General features: G+C 41.8%; 1 protein-coding gene across 9 annotated transcripts in view; it reads left to right on the top strand.

Moving 5' to 3' along the window:
• The window catches only part of EHBP1 (EH domain binding protein 1), a 558994-nt gene that overhangs the window by 488919 nt on the left and 47103 nt on the right, over positions 1–22972 (top strand). For all 9 annotated transcript variants that reach the window (XM_068232339.1, XM_068232340.1, XM_068232344.1 and 6 more), the window contains 2 exons: positions 14490–14589; positions 18279–18352. In XM_068232339.1, the coding sequence (XP_068088440.1) occupies positions 14490–14589; positions 18279–18352 (174 nt within the window). The remainder of the gene's footprint in view (positions 1–14489; positions 14590–18278; positions 18353–22972) is intronic.

Genomic DNA, 22972 nt, shown 5'->3' on the forward strand with positions numbered 1-22972 from the left:
TTAAAATAAACAAGTTTTCATTTATGTTCTGAACAAATTATTTATATATTTAGACAAGATGATCATATTCCCCTTTTATCTCCTCTTCAGTTGTCTGGCTGGTGTATTACTGGTAATTAATTCGATGTCAGCTAATTGAGTTAGTAGATTTCATTTGCTAGAGCAGCATCCATTTACTGGGACTGCAGATTTGCATGTTATGGGAATTTTCTGTTCATATCTAGTCACCAACCCACCCACAATTTAACTGCTAATTAGGCAATGAAGGTTTCTCTTCGCACCGTCATCACTGTGATCACATTTACCCAATCAACCTGCTCCTGCCAGTGCATTCTCATTGTTAAGCTATGTACACATTTTGGATAAATTTCACTCATAATGATTAAGTTGATGTCAGTTTACCCACAGCAGTTTTACACATGCTGTTCAGCTATTTGCCAAACAGCACATTCTGTCCTATGGAGAAAGGTGGGTGGGAGCCTGAAGCTTCTGACTCTGCAGATAATTGAACAAGAAGCCACATACAGTGGGTGACACCTTGAGACATGCTAGATCATCAGCCAAAACAGTCACTTTCTACATACAAACATATTTATCCAAAATACTGCTTAGGAGCATAAACTTGACAGTCTAAAATCACAAATAGAGGATCCGATGCAGCTAATGTTGTTTTCAGAATTTGCAGAAAGCAAGATGGCTGCTCCCATGAAATAAAGACCATGCTTCCTGCAGCTCGGGTCAGCGAGGTTAGATCACCATATGCAATAATAATACAATGATATTTGTATATGTAGCATAATGGAGATGAGGTTTAGTGAATGAATGTTCTGGTTGAGGTTTTGCTTTAAAGAATTGGGTCTATGGATGCCATTGGTGGCTTTTTTGGTGGCCTTTAGGAAAAGCCGGATTAAATAAGTCAACAAAATGAGAACGAGGCATTTTAAATCAGCCCGATACGTAACGATTAGGTTTCTTGTATTTTCTAACAGGTTTCATGTATGTGGACTGCCTATCCCTGGCATCAAATCAATTTCCCACAGAGGAACTTGGTTTTGTACGTTCGGAAACTGTTTTTCATTGGTGAGGAAAGCCTTGCCTTGGTAAACGTTGCATCTATGTATTAAGTATATGGTGGTCTTTGGCAGATGGTTGTTAACAATATAGTTTTTAAATTATTCTGAGCCCTAGAAGGCTAAAGTAAATAACATTCTAGAATTTTTTCTCCACTTATCCCGTTCTGTGGAGGGACAGAATTGCCTTTTCTTCCCCCCTTCTTTCACTAAACAGCCAGAATGCAGCCTGCTTTTTAGTTTTCAGTAACAAGACGGCTTTAGCACTATAGCCTACTCCAAGTAATTAAATCAATCCTTTGTACTTACCGTATTCTCCTCCAGTGACGGTACGCGATCTGATTATATGCTTCATGCATATTCAAAGTGAGCTCCTGACAGCTCTTTAATGAGCTCTTACTTAATCAGGGTGAACAATGTTCATCTTGTGTTTTTTCTTTTTTTTTTTTCCTTTTTCTTTCTTTTTCCACTCAGCTCATTACCTATTACATTAGTGTGAGGAGCGATTGGGGGAACACATGAAACATTCAATGTCCACTTACAAAAAATATATATATTGCACTCTTTCATTGTATATGTGCGTTTTTTGCCTTTGTAATAGCCTGATGGACAAATTGGATTAATAGGATTGGATTAGATGACAAGCGTTGAGGGGAAATGATAAAACGTCTAGTGTGATCACATGGGTTTGTCCGGCAGGGTGGCTGAATGGAATCGTTATTAGCGTTGCAATTAATTTTGTAAAATGAACCTGCGGCAATGGTGGTGAACGGTAGCCGCCATGATGTATGGAGTCCTTGATTTAATGACCCGTTAGTGAGGAAACCAGGTTGCTATGTTATGTAGCACAGTGGCATAATGGTTAGCGATCCCGCCTTGCCGCGCTGGATCCCTAGTTCAAATCCTAGGAAGACAGTATCTGCACAGAGTATGTATGTTCTCCCTGTGTCTATGTGGGTTTCCTCCGGGAACTCCATCACCCCCCAAACCCCCCCCCCCCCACACACACACACACAAAAACATACATATGTATAAGTTAATTGTCTGGGCCCAAAATTTACCCTAGACTGATATGTACACGATACATAGACATGAGACTATGGTAGGGATTAGATTGTGGGCCCCTATGAGGGACAGTTCGTGACAAGACCATATATATACTCTGTAAATCGCTGCAGTAAATGTCAGCGCTATATATAAATACTAAATAATATGTATAAGTAAGGCTTGGTTCACAGTAAGAGTTGCGTTGTGTTTAATGTGACAGCAGGAACGCAATTCAACAGAACAGGAAAGCAGTGCCGAACATTATCCGCACATTGCATCGCATACAGTCAATCAGAAGTATGCTTCACTATATTGTTAACGTGGGCATTATGCGGTGAAAACACTGCAGGTAGTGCGTTTTGTTACCGCACTCACACCGCACTTCAATGGCTGCACCGGCAATATCGCATTGCTTTCCTATTACCGTGCGACGGTCTGCGCTACAATGCGGCCAGTAGGACGCAAGAAAATGGTCCACTTTGAACGTAAGCGGAGGCGAGCTTCACACTGGAGTGCTGGAATCCTATTTTTACAGGAAGCAATCTGACGGGAAAAGTGGCATCATTCGTTCCGCATACAGTACATAAAAAATATGCTTCACTGCAAATGTCACACGTTGTCTGTTACCGCACAGCACGCCTCGCATTATTCCATTGGATTCCACAGCACTGCACTGCTGACATGCCACATTAACGTTCCATTACAACATAACACTTTTGTTATGCAATTATATTGTCCTAAGTGATGCTGTACAGTTTCTGCTTCTTGCTATTGGTCAGAGAGCCTTCTTATTATTGCTGGTACTATGACTAGATCAGGGAGTGGTGAAGTCACATGTGACTTTCCAAGGAAAGCTGAATTTGCATATTAGAACATTTACGTGTCCTTTGGGATATTATGAAAGAAAACTGTTTGCTTTCTATGCACACCTTGTCCGTTACATTCAGTGTCATTGATTTAAGTTCATTTTAGTGTTTGAAGAACAAAGTACAGTCTCTGTGATTGATGCATTAGGCACTATAGACTTATCACACTTGGCCAGCCTGTACTCCTGTATTGAAAGGCTTCTCTACCCAAAAAAAGATTTCAGCTGTACATGGAATCCAATGAGCTGAATTTAAAGATGCCATACTTATCTTGATAACAGGTTTGTAACCTTTGTCATAGTGACCACACCTCCACTGTCATCTTCTGTAAAATACTCATACATTTTATGAGTACATAATCAATGGGGATGGAGCGAACTGTTCGACTGCGAACAGTCCATGGGTAGCCTGCTTCTGTACTACTCCTGGGTCGGCAAGGTCCCTCAAGCGCTGGCCCGGCAGCTCGCGTTCTCTATGACGCACCTGTAGCTGGGCACGCTCTGCGCATGTGCATGACGTCACACCTACATAGGCGTGGCGTTATGCACTGAGAGTGCCCGGCTACTGGTGCGGGGATGCGAGCCACCGGGCCAGTGCCTGAGGGACCTTGCCAACCTGGAAGTAGTACAGAGGCAGGCTGCTCATGTACTGTGCGCAGTCAAACTGTTCGCTCCATCCCTAGTGGTCACACACAGGAGACTGAAGGTATTTAGATCTCTAAAAGCTAATGGAAGTAAAGTACACTAGTCCAAACCCTGACAGATCTGTCAGATTTTCACCACCTGCTGTGACAGCAACATAGGAAAAAAGTAATTTATACTGCTTTTTACTCTAGAAGAAATGTAAATTTTTCTGTATGTATTTTAAATATTACAATTTGTCACGATAGTTGTCCTTTAATGTGGAAGATTTGTTTTGATCGGTGACATCATCTGAAAGTAAAGGGTCAGTGATTGTTTTGTCCTTTGATACTCTTGTTCACGCAGACTATGGAAGAGAAGAAATTAGATTTTTCTGAATCATAGTTAATTTATCACTGTTGATTTAAGCTTGTAATTGGCTTCAAATGATGCCTTCAGACATATCTCCAAAGAGGTCTGTGTAGCTGTTCAAAAATATGGTGTCTGCTACCTGGAATTCTTGACACGTTCTTTGATTTAAAAAAGACAAAAGCATTTTTACATATAAATTAGGGTTGCTTTGCTGTAGAACATCAGAGAATACTAGCAACCTAGCAAACGTTGCTTAACTTCTTTTTTGCCAAGAAGACTCATGAATACTGGATACTTTCACCACCTATGACCAAACATAATGTAAAAATAATCGAATCTAAGTTTGCCAGATCACAACTAATCTACAGTGTTCTCCACCTGTACAGAGGGTTAGTAATTGACCCAATTGTCTTACTGTGAATTGGGGCAGAGGTCGTATTAACTTACATTTAAACAATATTAGCCATGATTTCCACCATGGCTGTCTGTTCCACCTCCCTGAGCTGTCGTCCATGACTTTTCGCACAATATTGCATGAAAGTAATATTACATAATAATTGTGTTAAAATATGGAGGTTTCAGAACCCTGTTGCTTCTGGCACCGGAGGTAGACATGGGCACTCCCAGGGCGTGTAGTCAACAGATCACCATGCAAAGGATTATGGGCCGCCACCCGTACTGGATAACTTTGCTGCCTAATGGCCACTAGGTTATGACTCCCGGGATTGCTTTAACAGTGACAGGAAGAACGGATGGATAAATCTTGCCATGCTGGGAAGGCAGTAGTGGCAGGAAGGAGTGGCTTGAGGACAGGGATGCCAGATTGACTGGCAGGTTTGACCAGTAAGTGATCTCATAGGACTTACTGGCAGGCACACTGACTGACTAGATTGACTGGCAGGTGTATTGACAGGGCTCGGATGACTGAGAGGTGTACTGACCAGGACTAACTGGCAGTGCCAAAAGATGGAACGGTGTTGAGCATGCCGTGGCTGTGTGAGCTAACAGCAAAAAGCCCTGTTTGGCCAAGGTTTAAAAAATCTCTAGTCTTCGTTCCAGTGCTTAAATTACCATAAAAGTGTGCGAGCACCGCCCATATGCCCCTGAAGAGCACACCCAGCGAGGATGGTGGAAAGACCGCTATTACTGTGCTTCATGCAACAGTAAGCCAATAAAGGAATATTGCGTTAAGATTGAGGCGTGACAGATTGTGTGCTTCGTGAGTAAGACAGTCACTCCACAAGATTTTCGAAGATGATCAAGCAAAACGTCTGTGGGTAGGTACCCTTCTTAAAACACCAGTCTGGTGTTGGTTTCTTCCACACAAACACTAATAATTAGACAAAAAAGTCCACATATTAGCCAACGTAAAACAACAATATCCAGTAGTGGTAATCTCTCTTTGCATCCTGTGCCATGTCCTCCTCCTGTCCTAGAAAACCCAGACTGTCTAGTGATTCATTTATGAAACAGAGGCTATCCCACATCATTAGGCAGTGAATAGAGGAATCTCACTGGGTGCCTCATGGAATTTACCAGGCCCTCGATGTAATGTGATTACCTCTTCCTTTCATCCATGGCGATAAGTGTACGAGTGACCCTAAATTGTATCTGCGGACTATTAGATTTCTCCCCCACACTGGGCCACTTGCATTGGGGAACTGTTAGACTGTATTGTTTTAACTCATTCGTCTCATTACTGTGAACATGTTCTGAATTGTTCTTGTCCTTGCCCCAGTGAGTGGCAAGTATTGTCTGCCCATCACTCCCTTGTCAGTAAATGTCAGTGGTTTCTTTCATGGTGGACCCCTTTCGCTATATCTTCTGCAGGATGTTAATGAAGACATCAGGTTAGAGCAGTACACGGGGGACCCTTTGGCCAATGGTGGATTCTAAGCAAGTAAAGATTGGCTACCCGTAAAATGGATTTGTGTGTATGAGATAATATAAGAAACGGATTGTATTGTGTTCCTGTGTTTCGCTATGTTAAGTTGATAAGCCTTTACTGTATAACTACATTTGTGAAACCTGCAGTTATTTAAAAGGCAAGCTTTATTAGAATAAAAGAAAATGGTAGGTTGCTCCTCGGAAGTTAAAAAACAAGAATAGTGTGCGCTAGAGGCCTGCATGGATCACACTTTTCAGACCCGCACCTGCAGCCCCGCTACCCGCACCCGACCCGCAACCTGCTTTCTGGTAAATATGGTACTTGCACCCGACCCGCAGGCCTCCAGACCTGCAACCCGCTTTTTCCATTTTATTATAAAAAAAATACATTGGTAGTCTCATTGGAAGGCTGTAAAGTAAGTGAAACCTATTTTTATGCACAAACTCACTACCCACGACCCGACCCACAACCCGGCCTGCAGCCCGATTAGAATCAAAACGGGTACCCGAACCAGACCCGCATTTCGGGTAACCATCAGGTACCCGACCGGATGCAGGCCTCTAGTGTGCACCACAGCATACTGACTGGTTTCTGTGCTACCATTGTTCTCTTCTCCATCTTTGGCTTTGATTTTCTTGAGCTTTATTATATTATGGATTCCCGTACAGAGGAACATCAGGCAAAGTGACCATATTTACGGCCATATTAAACATATCTGCCCTCTTGCCCAAATTAGGGCTGATCATATAATAATCAATATTTTGCCCATTTACGCCAAATTATGTAGCAATTTTAAAAGTCCTTATTACATTATTTTAAAGGGAACCTTAACTGAGAGGAATATGGATGTTTCCTTTTAAACAATACCAGTTGCTTGTCAGTCCTGCTGATCTTGTTGGCTGCAGTAGTGGCTGAATCACACACCTGAAACAAGCATGCAGCTAATCCAGTCTGACTTCAGTCAGAACACCTGATCTGCATGCTTGTTCAGGGGCTGTGGCTCAAAATATTAGAGACACGGGATCAGCAAGAGTCAGGCAACTGGTATTATTTTCCATATCCTTCTTGTGAGAAAACGCGGAAAAGCCGCCGCGTGTACTCAGAACAAGGCGGCTGATTCCGCGTCCAACGCGCCGGTCTGCACGCGTAGACCTACATCCAGTAGTACGGCCGAACGTGGAGAAACCGCCGCATGCCTTGATAGCGGTGCGGCGGATTCCGCGTCCAGCGCGGCGGGTGCTTTGCAGCACAGGTCTGGTGTGGCTGGGACTGATAGTCCACACAGATTCAGAAGGACGCGCGCTGAGAGGCAGAGCTTTTATGACAGCCAGAAGGGAGTCAGCTGGCCAAGCCGGTCAGCTGACAATTCCACCACTTCCCATTGGTCCAGCACTTAGGGGAGGCGCTGGAGAGCGCCTTGCTATATATACTGGGTGCTGGTCATTCTCTGGTTGTCTGCCGTTGCGATCACTACGTGGTAGCACTCAGACCTTTTGTCAGTATCTGTGTTATTATTCAGACTAGTTCCAGGGTGTTGATGACTACGGAGCTCACACCCAAGACTAGGAATTCTGTGTATTATCTGTGTTATTATTCAGACTAGTTCCAGGGTGTTAATGACTACGTAGCTCACACCCAAGACTAGGAATTATCTTAACCATCCTGTTATACTTCAGACTAGATCCAGGGTGTTGATGATCAAGGAGCTCACACCTAAAGACTAGAAATTGTTGATTATTTGTTATGACCTTCTGCTTTCCTGACCTCTCTTCTGATCTCTGATTGGTACTTCGCTATATCTGATACTCCGTTGCCAAACCTTGCTTGCCTTAGGATTCCGAATCTGTCTCCTTCCTCTGTATCTGATCTGTCTGTCTGTTGCCGACCTGGCTTGTCGGACCTCGAGAACTATCTCCTCTGTTTAGAGATAGTTCACAGATCTGTCTGTGACACTCCACCATTGGTGTCACTCACACTCTGGTCCTTCCCATTCTCAGCCTGACTCCTCCCCTTGGGGAGCCTCAGGCTTTTGGAAGAAGCCTGTTCTTTGGACAGTATCTCTACTGCCCTGCACCCTCTATACGGGTGCTCTCCTCAAAGTATTACTGTTGCACCAAACACTCATATTACTCAGGTGTCCAGAGGTTAGAGATATATCTGATTATCGGTTATACTGCAGATCATCAATAATCGGGTATATATCTGTATTCTCGGTGATACTGCAGATCACCGATAATCGGATCCTCTCTGTGTTACACAGATCGTTACACTTCTCAGTTTAGGTTCCCTTTAAGTAAGTACCCAAGTATTTGTGAATATCAGGAGATTTATTTTGGAAAAAAGTGATGAACTGACTCCTTATGCATTTCAGCATGGGCTTTTGTGAGATGACTCGAGGGAGTTAAAAGCTGTTTCGCAATTTGGTAGCAAGGTGAACATGTATAATAGTGCCCATACATGGTACAATTTTTATTTTTTTTTCCATTGGATAACGGATCGTTGTCTTGCCTCCCCAGGGGACAGGCGAGTCACACAGTACAGCACTGCCGTAGATCGCAGCGCTGTACATAGTAAATAGACGGCGGTCTAACGGTCTCCTAGCGGCGATCATCCCTGGGAGACTGATGGCGGAGATGGGCGCGCATCGGTGCGCACGATCTCCTGCAATCCCCGCCCATAGCACTTCACGTCAATTGGCAGGGAGTGGTCCTGGTGCTGCTGCGCTGCTCGCGCCAATCGGCGTGGAGAAATCGTTTAGGGGTTAAAAGGAAATAAATGTGACAACCTCCATATCACCCTCACTTCAAGTGTGCTATTCCTGACATAAATGGCGATTCCCCTCAGTATTTCTGTTTATGGGAGAGGACTTATTGTGATTTTAAATGATCTTTTACATTTTCTATTTTATTATCTTCTGTACTGCTTTAAGGATTTATTTACTTATGCCATCAATCCATTTTTTTTCCTGAAGTGCTAACAAAAGACCACTGCCCTTCTTCATGGTCCAGTCATCCCAGAATCATCCCATATTTGCAAAGAGATCTGACCGAGCGGTTTAACATTTCGTTACGTCCGCCATCCTTCAGCCGGGCTTTTACTGAAGAACATTTTCATAGATGACAGATTATACGTTCTGATTAACCCCCAGAGCCTAAGTATATAGCAAATAGCTTGTTAAATCAAGTATTGTCCAGGGAAGCCATCTGTTTGTCTAGTATTGAGAGCCTTTTCTTATCTGTTATTAGTTATTGACAAAACATTATCTGGCCGGATTTCATGCCTTTCCCCCCAGCTTTGGAATACCGAGGGAGTAAAGCAAGAGCGCGGCCTTGCTTTATATTTATTGGCTTGCGCATACGCTGGCTCTGATGAGGCAGATAAAATGCTGCAGAGGAAAATTGTGTAGCTATCTGTGTACAAAGGATTGTGTCTACAACACTGAACATATAAATTAAGTGCATTACAGAATATTACATCCAGCAGTGCCGCTATGACCGTCTCCCAGGCAGTTGTTTGCTCGTCGGGATTTTTCGTGTCATAAGCTATGTTGACTTTTTGTTTTTAGAATCTTTGCTTGAGTATATTAGCCTAATCTATTTGCAGTTTATGCGAGCTCTGAACTTCACTGAAGGTTCCCACAGAAGATAATGCTTGTGCCATGTCATTGATTTTGTAGTAGACTTAGCACCACTGGACCCCTGGCTGGGAACATGTGAACGCTGTCTGTTCCCTGAACATGTATGTTTGTTATAGAAGCATTCATGTGTTTACACAAATAATAAAATAATCTTCCCATGTTTGAATCATACCTGCATGTCCAACCAACATATAATGTCTCGCTGGCTATTATGTACTGGTCCAAGAGCAACACACAGCATAGGTTGTCTTGTAAAACACCACGATTGTGCTACATAGTAAAATTTAAAATACATGTGTATGCATACAGGTGAAACTCGCAAAATTAGAATATTGTGCAAAAGTTCATTTAAATCAGTAATTCAACTTAAAAGGTGAAACTAATATATGAAATAGGAACCCTTTGCAGGTGTTTTGAATTAATTAGCTGATTAGAGTCTGACACTTTGAGAAAATTGAACATTGCCACAATATTCCAATGGTCTGAGATTTAGATTTTAGGGTTTTCATAAACTGTAAGCCATAATCATCAAAATTATAACAAATAAAAACAAATATAGGAAATAGACTCATTACATAGTGTACTGGTTGAGGGCTCTGCCTCTGACACATTCAACCAGGGTTCTTCCTGTTCAGTGAGTCAGCACCTATGCATTGAGGAGACCTTGGGCAAGACTCCCTAACTGCTATAGAGCGCACCCTAGTGGCTACAGCTCTGGCACTTTGAGTCGGCCAGTAGAAAAGCGCAATATAAATGTTCTGTGTCCTGTACATGCAAAGTGAGATAGATCAAGCCTTTATTTGTTATAATTTTGATCATTATGGCTTACAGCTTATGAAAACCTCAAAATCTCAGACCATTATTAGAATATTGTAAAAATGTTCAATATTCTAGGCTCAAAGTGTCAGATTCTAATACGCTTCAAAACACCTGCAAAGGGTTCCTATTTCATATATTAGTTTCTCCATTTAGTTTGAATTACTGAGATAAATGAACGTTGGCACAATATTCTACTTTTTCGAGTTTCACCTGTGCATACAAAATGTACATTTTCCCAGAGTAAAATGCACTTTAAATTACCTTTTACCTGCCATTTACAGCTGGTACTAAAAATCTGACAGGTTTTTAACTAGTCCATCTCCTCAGTTTTTGTTCTTTAACTTTCCAAAATAGTGTGCAAGTGAATAGGGAGTCTAGCCAACATTTTTTGTATAGATCCTTTCCAGTGCATGCTTTTGTAAAGAATAAAAGAAATACTGAGGATCCCCCAAGTTTTGATGAACAAGTCCAGAAGCTGTCAGATTTGTACTGCCTACTGTGAGGGTGAAAGTGATACTGGAAAAAAAGTAATTTTTAAAGCATTCTACTCTGGAACAAATGTACATCTGAGATGAATGTGTACGCAAGTATTTAAAATTTTGCAATTTTTCACAATATTGGTCCTTTCAAATTCTAGAACATTGCTGGATTTCTAACCACCGGGTGTCTGCTTAAATTGTGCTGGTATGGTTTTGTTTTCTTGTGGGACGTGCAAATCCTCTAGTATATCAAAACAAGACCTGTGCAAGTTTGGAATTGTCTTGCTGTCCTCTTGGGAAGTCTTATGTGCACCTGAACTGAACACAGTCAATGAGATGCTACGAATTCCAGCTTGCATGTTCTGCTGCAGTTTTTGGTGAAAATGTTTCAGGCTGGTCATCAATTCAGAACTGTTTGATGCTGTTCATAGTGAAAGCTTCTGGGAGGAAGCCTTGCTGCAGGGGTATTGATGAATGATATTGAAGCCTCACATGTTGATTACAATCTGATCACAGTTGATCAGATCCATAGCTATGTATGGTTGGGAATCGCCCAGTGCAGTACAAATCTGTTGCCTGTTCCTATGATGAAGGGCCGGGTGACTTTTCTTTTTAAAGGTGCACTATCTTGAAGAATTGTAAATTTTAAAATATACATTGGTTTGCAAAAGTATTCGGCCTCCTTGAAGTTTTCCACATTTTGTCATATTACTGCCATAAATATGAATCCATTTTATTGGAATTCCATGTGAAAGACCAATACAAAGTCTCTAGATGTGCAAAGCTGGTAGAGACATTCCCTAAAAGACTGGCAGCTGTAATTGCAGCAAAAGGTGGTTCTACAAAGTATTGACTCAGGGGGCTGAATAATTACGCACACCCCACTTTGCAGTTATTTATTTGTAAAAAATGTTTGGAATCATGTATGATTTTCATTCCACTTCTCACGTGTACACCACTTTGTATTGGTCTTTCTCGTGGAATTCCAATAAAATTGATTCATGTTTGTGGCAGTAATATGACAAAATGTGGAAAACTTCAAGGGGGCCAAATACTTTTGCAAACCACTTTATGCATATGTATAAAAGTACACTTAGCCTGGAGTAAAATCCACTATAAATTATTTGTTTTTCTACATTGCTGTTGCTTATAGTAGGCAGTACAAATCTGACGGGTTTTGGACTAGTTTATCTCCTCCTGTTAAATTCTCAGAGATTTTTCTGGATGATCGTTGCTAAGTCCAACTGCCAAAATAGTGTGGAAGCGAGTAGGGGGTGGATGGCATTTTTGCACAGATCCTTTCTAGGGAATATTTTTGAAAATAAAATATTTAGAATACCCCATGAGGAAATGGACTAGTCCAAAATCTGTCAAATTTTTATTGCCTACTGTAAACAACAGCAACTTAGGAAAAAGGTTATTTATAGTGCATTTTACTCTGGGAGAAATATGCTACTTATACATATGTATTTTACATTACAGTTTTTCAAGATGGTGGTACTTTAAATGACAAACTTTATCCAAAAGTTGAGTGGCGCAGCACTAAATGGAGAAAATGTATTCACCACTGGATAATGTTGCCTTCACTTACCCATTTTTGATCAGGTCCATCCAGGGATGGATCACCCACAAGGCAACCTAAGCGGGCGCTTCGGGCCATTTGGGTTTCAAGGGGCCCTGCTTGCCGATTGTTTAGAACCAATGCTAATGCCCTGCTCAGGGTCTTATTTTAACCTTAATCCATCTTTGGGTGCAGCATTCGTTCCAGGTAGTTAGCCACTTTGTCCTACCAAACTAAGTACCTTTAGTAATTCAAACTTTATTTTCTGATTATATATTTCATTGGCTGAAGACTATCAACAGAACACGTTAGTTTCATATGCAATTAGAAAAGATATGGATTTGTCACAGTTCAAGTTGCTGTACACGCCTAGAATGTATGTAATGCATTCTTTAAATATTCTTTTTCCATTCTGCCTTAATTGAGACTTCTTGTCTCCCTGTAATGTGTTATGACAATACCTAGAATAGGCAATTAGGCCTCCAGGATGGGTTTAACCATCGGGGGGATGTTTGTTGCATTTAGCGCACTGCTGTTATCTGTCAGTTTAGCATAGTCGCTGCCTTATGGAATATGAGCATTACACAGGCGGTGTCGGCCCACACAATGTCTAAGCGCGAAAAAACGACAAGCATGTTTTTAGATGTTGGGTTTCTACTCTGTTTTCCATTTTTGCTCAGCTTTTGTATTTCTCTATACAGATGTTACATTTATGAATTGTAAGGCTGTAGTTTATCACACCAGTAATAACTTTAAATGGCTTCATTATATCCAAACAAGTCAAGCAAATGTGCAAAAATAGCATTTGAATAATTTCTATTCTCTTTGGTGTGCTGTAATCCCTGAACTGATTACGGGTCCTATCAGTGCGGATTTCATGTCATTTTGCATATATTCTGTGCGGTTTAGGATGTTTTGATTAAATTGTTTTTAATAAGAGTTTATGAACTGGTTAATAGTATATTTGTTAATCTGTTGCATGATTATCAGGACTTAGAATGCCCATCAATGGTACAAGATTTTTACAATAAAATTGTACAGAAAAGCACATAGTATGTGGAGAAAATCTGAGGGAAACAATTCTATGGTCGATTGCAATACAGAATTTTGGTCGATCAGAATTTTGGATTTTACAATAGCGTCTGAAGAGAGAAAGTGCCCTAGTCAAGCTATTTATTGAACAATCAATTACCTTATGATTACTTATGATCCTGCAAATCTGATTGAATAATCACATCTGAGGAAAATATTGTACTGTTAATGGGTACCTTTAGTAATGTTCTGTAAGTGATAGGTGCACATAAATAAAATGCTGGTACATTGCCGTTGCTCTGTTTTTTTTTTTTTTTTTTTTTTTTTTTTGATGATAAGCCAATAAAATGTCTTCCATTTTTGATGTTCAGGGTCACTAAAGGGTTTCAGTTTTCTCAGACCATGGTAAATTCAGAGACCGGCTCCTGCACAGAGACCATATGGGGGTCTGTGACTCAACCTTCTCTGTGTAGGTTCTCTTTGTCTCCTAAATAATTAATACTTCAAGACAATGCAAACATGGCACCTGCCCTAGATAGTAAAGGCCCCTACACGTGTCCAAACAATCTGCCCAACTATCTTCTTAACTTGGTCTGTTGGAAGATAGTTGGGTGTGTGTTTGGCTGGCAAACAACCAGATGACCAAGTGGTAACAAGTTGTTTTCCAGATCCAACCGAAGAACCAACATGCCCAACTATCTTACAGGTTGGCCACTTTTGTGCAAGTCTTTTCAACAACTTTGTTTTTGAATGCGGACATGTTGATGTTTAGCTTGTGCGCATAGAATTTAAGTGAGTTTGTTGTTTAGTTGGTTGGTGTGTGTAGTGTAAACAACTTGTTGTGTGGTTGGTTGTGCATTATGTTGGACGTGTGTATGAGCCTTAAGGGTACTTTGGCTCATGTTTGCGTGGCACTTGGGGGATATTATGCTGAGTCATTTGCTGTTCTGAAGTTGCCCTTTAAGTGGTACTCCTGGATTAATACACCAAAACCTATATCTCTTGAAGACCTGTGTCACCACATAATACATATGACCTTTAAACATACAAATATGACAGACCTATGTGGGTAACCTTTTTGTTTAATCATTGTTGTAGGCATGTATACAGAGGAAGAGGAGACATTGATGCAGGAATGGTTCATGCTTGTGAATAAGAAGAATGCCCTCATACGGCGGATGAACCAGCTCTCCCTCCTGTAAGTACATCACTCATATGTCTCCGCTGGAGTTGCGTATAAAGGCAGAGCTCATCATATATGCAGAATCGAGTCGCTGCGCCCCAGCATAACTGATGTGTACCTGTGAGACTTTCTGCCCTCCAGTGATATTGGCGCCAGACAGACGATGTTTGGCCTTTTGAGTTTCTACATTGAGTGACACATGTGAGCGTAAATAGGCTGAGGCTTCTCCGGCTGCACCCGTCACTCTACCCAGGTAATTCTGGGAAACGAAAAACTCACTCCTCCAGCGTCAATTCCACCTTCCATTGTTGCCGGCTGTTTCCAGTTCTGTTAGATGCTCTGAAGGTGGATTATCACAAGCTGCTAATATCCAACCACTGGTGACAAGTGACTTAGTGCCTTGCTTGCTAGTTGAGTCGGGGCATGTTTAGTAACTGTAAGGTTGCTGACCTTCCAAAGAGGGATTAACAGCCAGCGAAACCACAATCTGACCAAATAATTGAAGATTATGTACTTGCTTTGTAAATATATCTCTGTACTGGCTGAAACAGACATAAAGTTCAGTGTCTGTAAAATAAATGATGCTGGATGCCTCACTGAGAAGACCTGTGTCTATAAGACAGCATAAGGTCCACTCTGACCTCTGAGAAAGAAATGTAGACAGTGATGATGTAATCCTGCTCTATGTGTCTGTTATCGTACTGCAGATTCCACCACTGCTGGTCATCATGTGACTCAGTAAATCGGACAAAAAGCGTCTCACTTTGTTTAAAGGGAACCTTAACTGAGAGGGCTATGGCTGTTTCCTCTTAAACAATACCAGTTGCTTGGCAGTCCTGCTGATCTCTTTGGCTGCAATAGTGGCTGAATCACACCTGAAACAAGCATGCAGCTAATCCAGTCTGACTTCAGTCAGAACACCTGATCTGCATGCTTGTTGAGGGGCTGTGGCTAAAATTATTAGAGACACATGATCAGCAGGAGAGTCAGGCAACTTGTATTATTTTAAAGGGAAAATATCCATATCCTTCTCAGTTTAGGTTCCCTTTAAATAAGGATGGCTTTCAAGCGAGTAGGAAGCACGGCCAGTGTCCTTTTTTTGCATCCGTTCCAGGGAGTACTGTTATAAAAAATACATTTTAAGGACACTAGCAAAATAAAAAGTAAGCAGTTACAATCTGACAGGTTTTGGACAAGTCCATATCCTTCACCATAATTCATGAGCTAGTTTCCCTTGAAATGCTGATTACTTCAACATGCAGTTAGCTCTAAATGTAACCTCAATTATGGTTTAGCTACATAAATATACTCTATTTCTGTTGCTGAAGTTTTCCTACTGGTTCAATTTAAGTTGCAGTTTTGACTGGACTGACTTTACTGTCCAATCTATGGAACAGCCATTAACCACCTCCCGACCGCCTCATACCAATCGGTGGGCGGGATTAGCAGGGACCATGCGCGAGCATTCCCTGTGGAGAAACAGAGTGGGGATCCGTTATCAGCCTGCCAGCTGCAAGCGGGGCTGGCAGGCTGAAATAAACATAAAAATCGTCAAAAAAACATTTGTACAATGCTGCAAACTAGTGCAGCGCTGTACAGTCCCTCCCAACGGCTCACAAACTGAACCCATACATGGGCTGATGCGGGGTAGTGTAGTGTATGGATGCTGTCTAGGGCTAATTGAGGGGGGGGGGGGGTAATCAAAAGAAATATGGGTTTTTATTAAAAAAAAAAAAAATTATTTTGATGAAAAAAAATTGCAGCAGTAATCAGAGACCACCAAAAGAAAGCTTTACTAGTGGCAAGAAAAGGAGGAAAATTAATTTGGGTGCCAAGTTGTATGACTGGGCCATAAGTCGTTAAAGTGGCAAAATGATGAATTGTTAAAAATCGCCTGGTCACTGGGGGTTATAAACTTCTGGTCCTCGAGGTTAAAGGTCATCAAACGCAAAAACTGATCAAAGCAAATTCTAATAGCTATCAGATGAATTTAATCGGTGCATAAAGAAGAAACCTGCTGAACAGAATACATATTTCATGGGGCATGCTGTATGTGCATGCCTCTGCTATACAGCTTACTTTATCTCCTTACTGGATTCAGGGGGTGGGCAGGGAGGTCAGGGGTGACCATGTGACACCCATAGTAGAAAAAAATCAGTAGATTCCAGAATCTCTGCATTACAGTGTCTGGATGTCAGTGTCAGTGTCTGGATGAGGAGGCGGGACTTAGCAGCTCACAGCAAGTTAGTGTGAGCAACAGTAAAGCTGAGTTCACACGTACGATAACGATCGTTCAAAAACGAACGATAACGACAATCGGAACGATAATCGTGCGTTCAAAAAGTGTGAACGATCGTTTTTGTGAACGATAACGATCGTTATCGTTCAATCGGACCGATCCAACCCGGCGGATTTTTTCGAAAGATAATCGTTCAATCGTTGCAGTGTGTACAAAGATCGTCCGATAACGCATGTTCTTATTGCCTGTCATAACGTCACTTCCGTTTGCGCACGCATTTTTTAATCGTTCGTCGTTCAGTACTTTATACTTATATCGTTCACGTGTGTACACAATCGTTCATTACGAACGATCTTTTCAGTCTAATTTGAATATCGTGTAAACGTCACGAATCGTTCGTAACGAACGATCTTTATCGGACGTGTATACGAACCTTTAGAACTTATCTCTGGTAACAGAAGATACCAGGTAAGAGAGTTCTCCAGTTTCCATGCATAGCTTCACAGTTACACACAGGATTATTTTTGCTTAAGGGGATTGTCGGCCACAAAACCAAATTCCATTTACCCACTGCTCTGTATTTATTATGCAGCTTGCAACTTGACCCTGCATTGCAAGCACTCCAATCTGTTCAGAAATGGTTCTGCTGTAGTAAATCTCAGTCAGCCTGGCTCTATTTGGTACATTGCCAACAAGAAGGAAGCTTGTCATCACCCCTCCCACATTCCTGCTCCTCGCTGATTGGCTAAGGGCAGTTCAGTGAGCTGTTGTAATATGATCTATACTGTGTTTTTGTGTGTTTACAAAGCAAGCTAGCTATGATAGTGCAGTTTCTAGGAGGGGAAAAAAAGTAAGGGAGGAAATGACATCAGGATTCTCTTCAGTCAGAGAGAGTTAAGGTGGCAAATGCCAGGAACAGTTTTCTCTTTATTTACTGCATAAAATTCACTGAAATCAAAACTTGAACAGTACAATACATATGTTATGTAAGAAGAACAATTAGTTATCCAATACATACTATATGTTTTTTTCTAGGATAGTATGGGTTATCCTGCTGCTTTAAACAGTTCAGTTCTTAATGTAATACTTGTAATTTACACTAATGAACAATGATTGCTTTCAGAGTTTGCCTAGTTCTCTTTTGGGTTTAGCTGCACTTTAAATATAAGCATATACTTTACATCTTATTTTCTATGTGTTTGTCCATTAAGAAGGTTTATGTGTTGTGTGAAATGGCAGATAGAGGTGATTTATATAATGAATGTGTGTTTACCGTTGTCAGCCGCAGAGACCTCCACTTGGTTTGTGTATCATTTGTGTGAAGTGGCTTAATGCATTAGGGGAAAGTCAGTTATGAGTTCCCTAAATCAATGCTCACTAAAGGTCCCTTAAAGTGTTTAATGATTTCCTAATTAACATATTGATGAACTTAGTGTTTTCTTCTTCTCGCTCAACTTGCCTATAGGGAAAAGGAACATGACCTAGAGAGACGGTTTGAGCTACTGAACAGAGAGTTGCGAGCCATGCTGGCAATAGAAGGTAAGGAGTAATAAAGGGGGAAATGTTAACTACCTCAATGCTTCATTCCATCAGTCCTTCATATATGTGTAAGTGCGAGATGTCCAGAGTCAATGAGTTAACGTTCCTTTTAAACATATTGGACAGATTTCCTCAGATCGGCTCATAATGATGAACACTGAGGATTTGTTCCTTCCTAATAAGTAATAATCCTGCTGGTTATTAGCGATGTAAAGCCAGCCATGATACGTGAGGTTTGTATTCACGTCCGCTAGAGTGCAGGAGGAGTGCTGAGGATAGCTTCACGTTCTGTCGCTGAGCCCCAACCAGCCTTGGAAGGCTGAGGGATGTCAGCTGCTCCATATTGACCTCTCATCCTGTCACTGGGTAATTTCTTCTTTCACCTGATAAGCTTCCTGATCCATATTCAATCAATTGTAATTAGTTTGAGGAACTTTCATGGAGGCTGAAAGATGGTATGAAATAAACAGTACAATATATGTCAGAAAGGGAGCTGAAGAGTTGATGTGCGTCCATAGACAAACGCTGAAGGTTGTCATTATCCGGGAGTCTACTGAAATTTTCCATCCATTAAAGCAATGAGGTTTTCTGGCCCATATACAGTCAATGCATGATAAGATGTGCAGTTGTACTCTACTGTCGGGCACACTTATCAAATATTAGTTGTTTAGATTTTATGGGGTTTTGTTTTTCTAGCGATGTATGGGCAGATCGGCTAAAAGCGACAGATATCTCTGATCAATGAAAGATCCGTTGGCTCCCCATTCTCTGCGGGATGATTCCTGATCGATTTCGGCAAGAAATCTTTCAGGAATCAGCCTTACGACGCCACTAATTCCGCTCTCCTCACTGCCCCCCGAATGTTAATGTCCACCCCTTACCTCCTTCCGTTGCATAGTAAATCGCACTTATCCAGTGGCACCACCTCCCGCTCTCTGCTGTCTCCCCTGAGCGCTGCCGTCACACCGAACACTGCGCGTGACATCACACACACCTGGCAACACTCGGCATAGGAGACAGGATGTCGTTGCAGCTGGACAGGTGAGATTTACAATGCCCATGCATCAGGGGTGGTGACATTTATATTTGGGGGACAGTGGCAGTTACCACCATGCACCCGATTGACCACGTTGTACCGAGATATTTCAGCTTGCTCGATCGATACATTAGACAAATTTTGTCCGGAAATTAGTTGAATTGTCGAATTGGCATGCTTGTTGTGGCGCCTTTAAAATAACCTAATCTGATTAATCGGGACACAATAACGGTAGATGCATGGCTAGCTCAAATGAATACCTACTGTCCATAATGTAACTGAGGGCAAGGCCTACAAACACCACATAAAATATTTACTTTTGTGATGCAAACATGGGGAATGCCATGTTGTTTTTTTACTATTGTTGCTTGGGCTTGGGATAGCATCACCTGTCTAGTCATTAACGTCAAGCCTGTGCCTATATTTCTTGGCATACCTAGTATAGTGTGAGTTACAGATGACATCACTCTCCAGCAATACTTCTGCCATACTATGACATTTTTGCCTAAGCAATGATAACTGATAGAAGCTCCATGGAAGCTTTATACTAATGCAACATCCTGTTTCTAAACTAAAGAATATCTTTCACATACAATTTGGTTTGAAAGCAATCTATGCTAGAAATTTGCTTAAGATATTCCTTCTATGGTTAGGGAAGACGTGACTTAAGAAATCAATTCACCCAAACAATAGTTTATAAAATTTAATAAAATATTTAAATATTTACATATAGATGGATCACAGCAGTACCTCTCATTCAATATCTCTTATATAAATGTGATACATACACAGCATGTCGGCAACCAATTACTGCCTGAGACTAATTTGCCAACCTAAACCAACAGTAACATTTAGCTCTAGCTATAATATGAAAAGGCGACTATCTATGCCAGCCAGGTGAGAGCCCCATACATATACTATTTACTTAAAGAGAACCAGAGGTGGATCTTCAGGGGCAGATGGGACACAAAGGCATGTCCTCTGCCTAATGACATGGCTCTCTGCCCCTCCCCCCCCCAACCGCCACGCTATAGCCCCCTGCAATTAGCGACAATATTTGTCGCCATCTCGGAGGCTAAGTAGAGGAGAGAGATTCCCTGCTCAAAACACCCGCCAAGGGCATTCCTGCAGGGTCTCCTGAGCTGCCATTGGGCAGCTCTCACTCCCTGCCTGCGTCTCCTGCCGCTCCCCCGCCTCCCTGCACACTACGAGAGACAGTCTCTAATTGCAGCGTCCTGACCCAGAGGTCACGGAAAGTGAAGGTGGGTCATTGCGGCCCACGGGAGTGGCGGTTTTTTGTGGCTACCTGATCCGCTTAGCCCTGCGGATCAGGTAGCCTACTTTTTATTTCATTTTTTGAGCCCACCTCGGGCCAACACACTTGTACATCACTTTTCAAATTTCTGTAACTGTTCTGTCTGTCTCACTTCAGACAATATTAGTATTTTATAGTGCTTTTCTCCCTGGGGACACAAAGCACTGTGTTCTGAAGTCTCAGAATGCCATATTTATTTCCTTTTAAAGAGACTCTGTAACAAAATGTTCAGCCTTATTTCTTCTATCCTATAAGTTCCTATACCTGTTGTAATGTTACTGCAATCTTTCCTAGTTGCTCAGTGGCTGTATTATCTCTGTTACATAATCTAATCTTCTTTCCTTTGGTGGCTTTGTCGGGCTCAGGCACTTGGGCAGGAATGTGCTGCTCTGCTTGTAATAGACAGAAGCTATACACACCATCTCCAAGCCCCCTGCAGGCTCTGTATGAGTCACAGATTGAGCTTCTCTCAGCCTATCACATGCTGGTTAGCAGACAGGTCTTTTGTTTGTAAAAAAAAAACTGGGAATTACAAGCCAGGATCACAGCAGGGAGTGGCAGAAACAGCACTGAGGGGCTCAGGAGAACATAGTGAATAGAATGGTATGCTATTTAGTGTAAGAATTTTAGAGTACAGATTCTCTTTAAACAATACCAATTTCTTGGCAGCCCTGCTGATCTATTTGCTTGCAGTAGTGTCTAAATTACGACAGAAATAAGCATGCAGCTAATCTTGTCAGATCCAACAATGTCAGAAACACCTGATCTGCTGCGTGCTTGTTCAGGGTCCATGGCTAAAAGTATTGGAAGCAGAGGATCAGTAGGAGTGCCAGGTAACTGGTATTGCTTAAATGGATATTAATATGGCAGCCTCCATACCCCTCTCATTTCATTTGTCCTTTAAAGGACAACTGAAATAAGAAGAATATGGGAGCCTGCCAAATTTATTTCCTTTAAAGGCTCGTACCTACAACACCACTTTTCACATGATTTATCCCGCGACCGGCAATTTTTTGCACAACAAACCATCATTTTGTCACGTATGTGCGATCACACGAATGGTGTTTTGCGATGCATGGCGATTACAACCGTCACAGAGGATTTCGTTTTCTGGCGACTCCCGCAAAACATGCGGCGATTGTTTGAACTCTCGCTCAAGCACGTCGTGTGTTGTCGCATGTTCCCACAGTAGGAAGATGGATGGGGCAACGCTCGTTTATTGGGTCACGTCGCTGTGAGTTCCCCGATCTGATCCACCTTCTGGTGAGTATGAAGGATGAAACGATTCCAGTACGCTAAACCATGTACAATTATCATGGTTCTCAGCATGCGTGGTTTGTATTATATAGTTACAGCTGCTGTAATTTCTCATCATCAAAGTAGGGACGTTGTATAAAACCGTATACATATGAAGTGTTTGTGACTAGCCGTGTATGTGGTGTTATGCTGCTTATGCCTCAATATTACCTCATGATTAAGAGTCTCTTACTATTCCACACTGACCTCTTCACCTATGGACTGCCCATGTTAATTTCTTGCCTCACCTGATAAGATACCTGGATCTATATTAAATCAATTGTAATTAGTCTGGAGATTTCCCAGCAAACTGAAGTCTGAGAAAGAAACGTAACTTAATTCATACAGCCTTTGATATCCATCAGTCTATCCACATTTAAGCGCAACATGAAGAAATGGAATTGGTTAGTAATTTTATTGCCACAAAAGAATGGAAGATTTTGGATTAAATGGACACAAAAGCTGCGTTCAGCGGGAGGCTGGCGCTCGGGGTCTTGTTTTAAAGGCAATCTGTCACATGTGAAGCAAGATCACAGCATTGTGGAGCAGATAAATACAACGTGGAAGTCAGCCTTGGAGTTCATACACAGGCAGGCAGCTTGGGAAGCTCTCCCTGGGTGTTGGCATGACCATACACTGAATGGCTTTGTCGTTTCTTATGTAAGTCCAGTACAGCTTGAATCTAATTGGTGGTTACAGAACAACAAAGACCAAACCTACTACAGGCATAAGGTACAAAGTTACCCTCATGAGTACACAGCACCGGGTGCACTCAGAATCATATAGCTGTTGTCCTGTATTTACTGTCCTTCATGATATAAGGAAGCTGGCATTATCTGACTAACAAAGCTGGTCATATGAAAGCAGACCTTGCAGTGATGCAGCAAAGTAGGTTCCCCGCCCTGGAACTAGCATGCAACTTGTGAGACAGATTTTGGAAGCCTCCGTTAAGCAGATATTTAACCCTTTCCAG

The sequence above is a fragment of the Hyperolius riggenbachi genome, chromosome 4, assembly GCF_040937935.1.
Source record: "Hyperolius riggenbachi isolate aHypRig1 chromosome 4, aHypRig1.pri, whole genome shotgun sequence".
NCBI lineage: Eukaryota > Metazoa > Chordata > Amphibia > Anura > Hyperoliidae > Hyperolius > Hyperolius riggenbachi.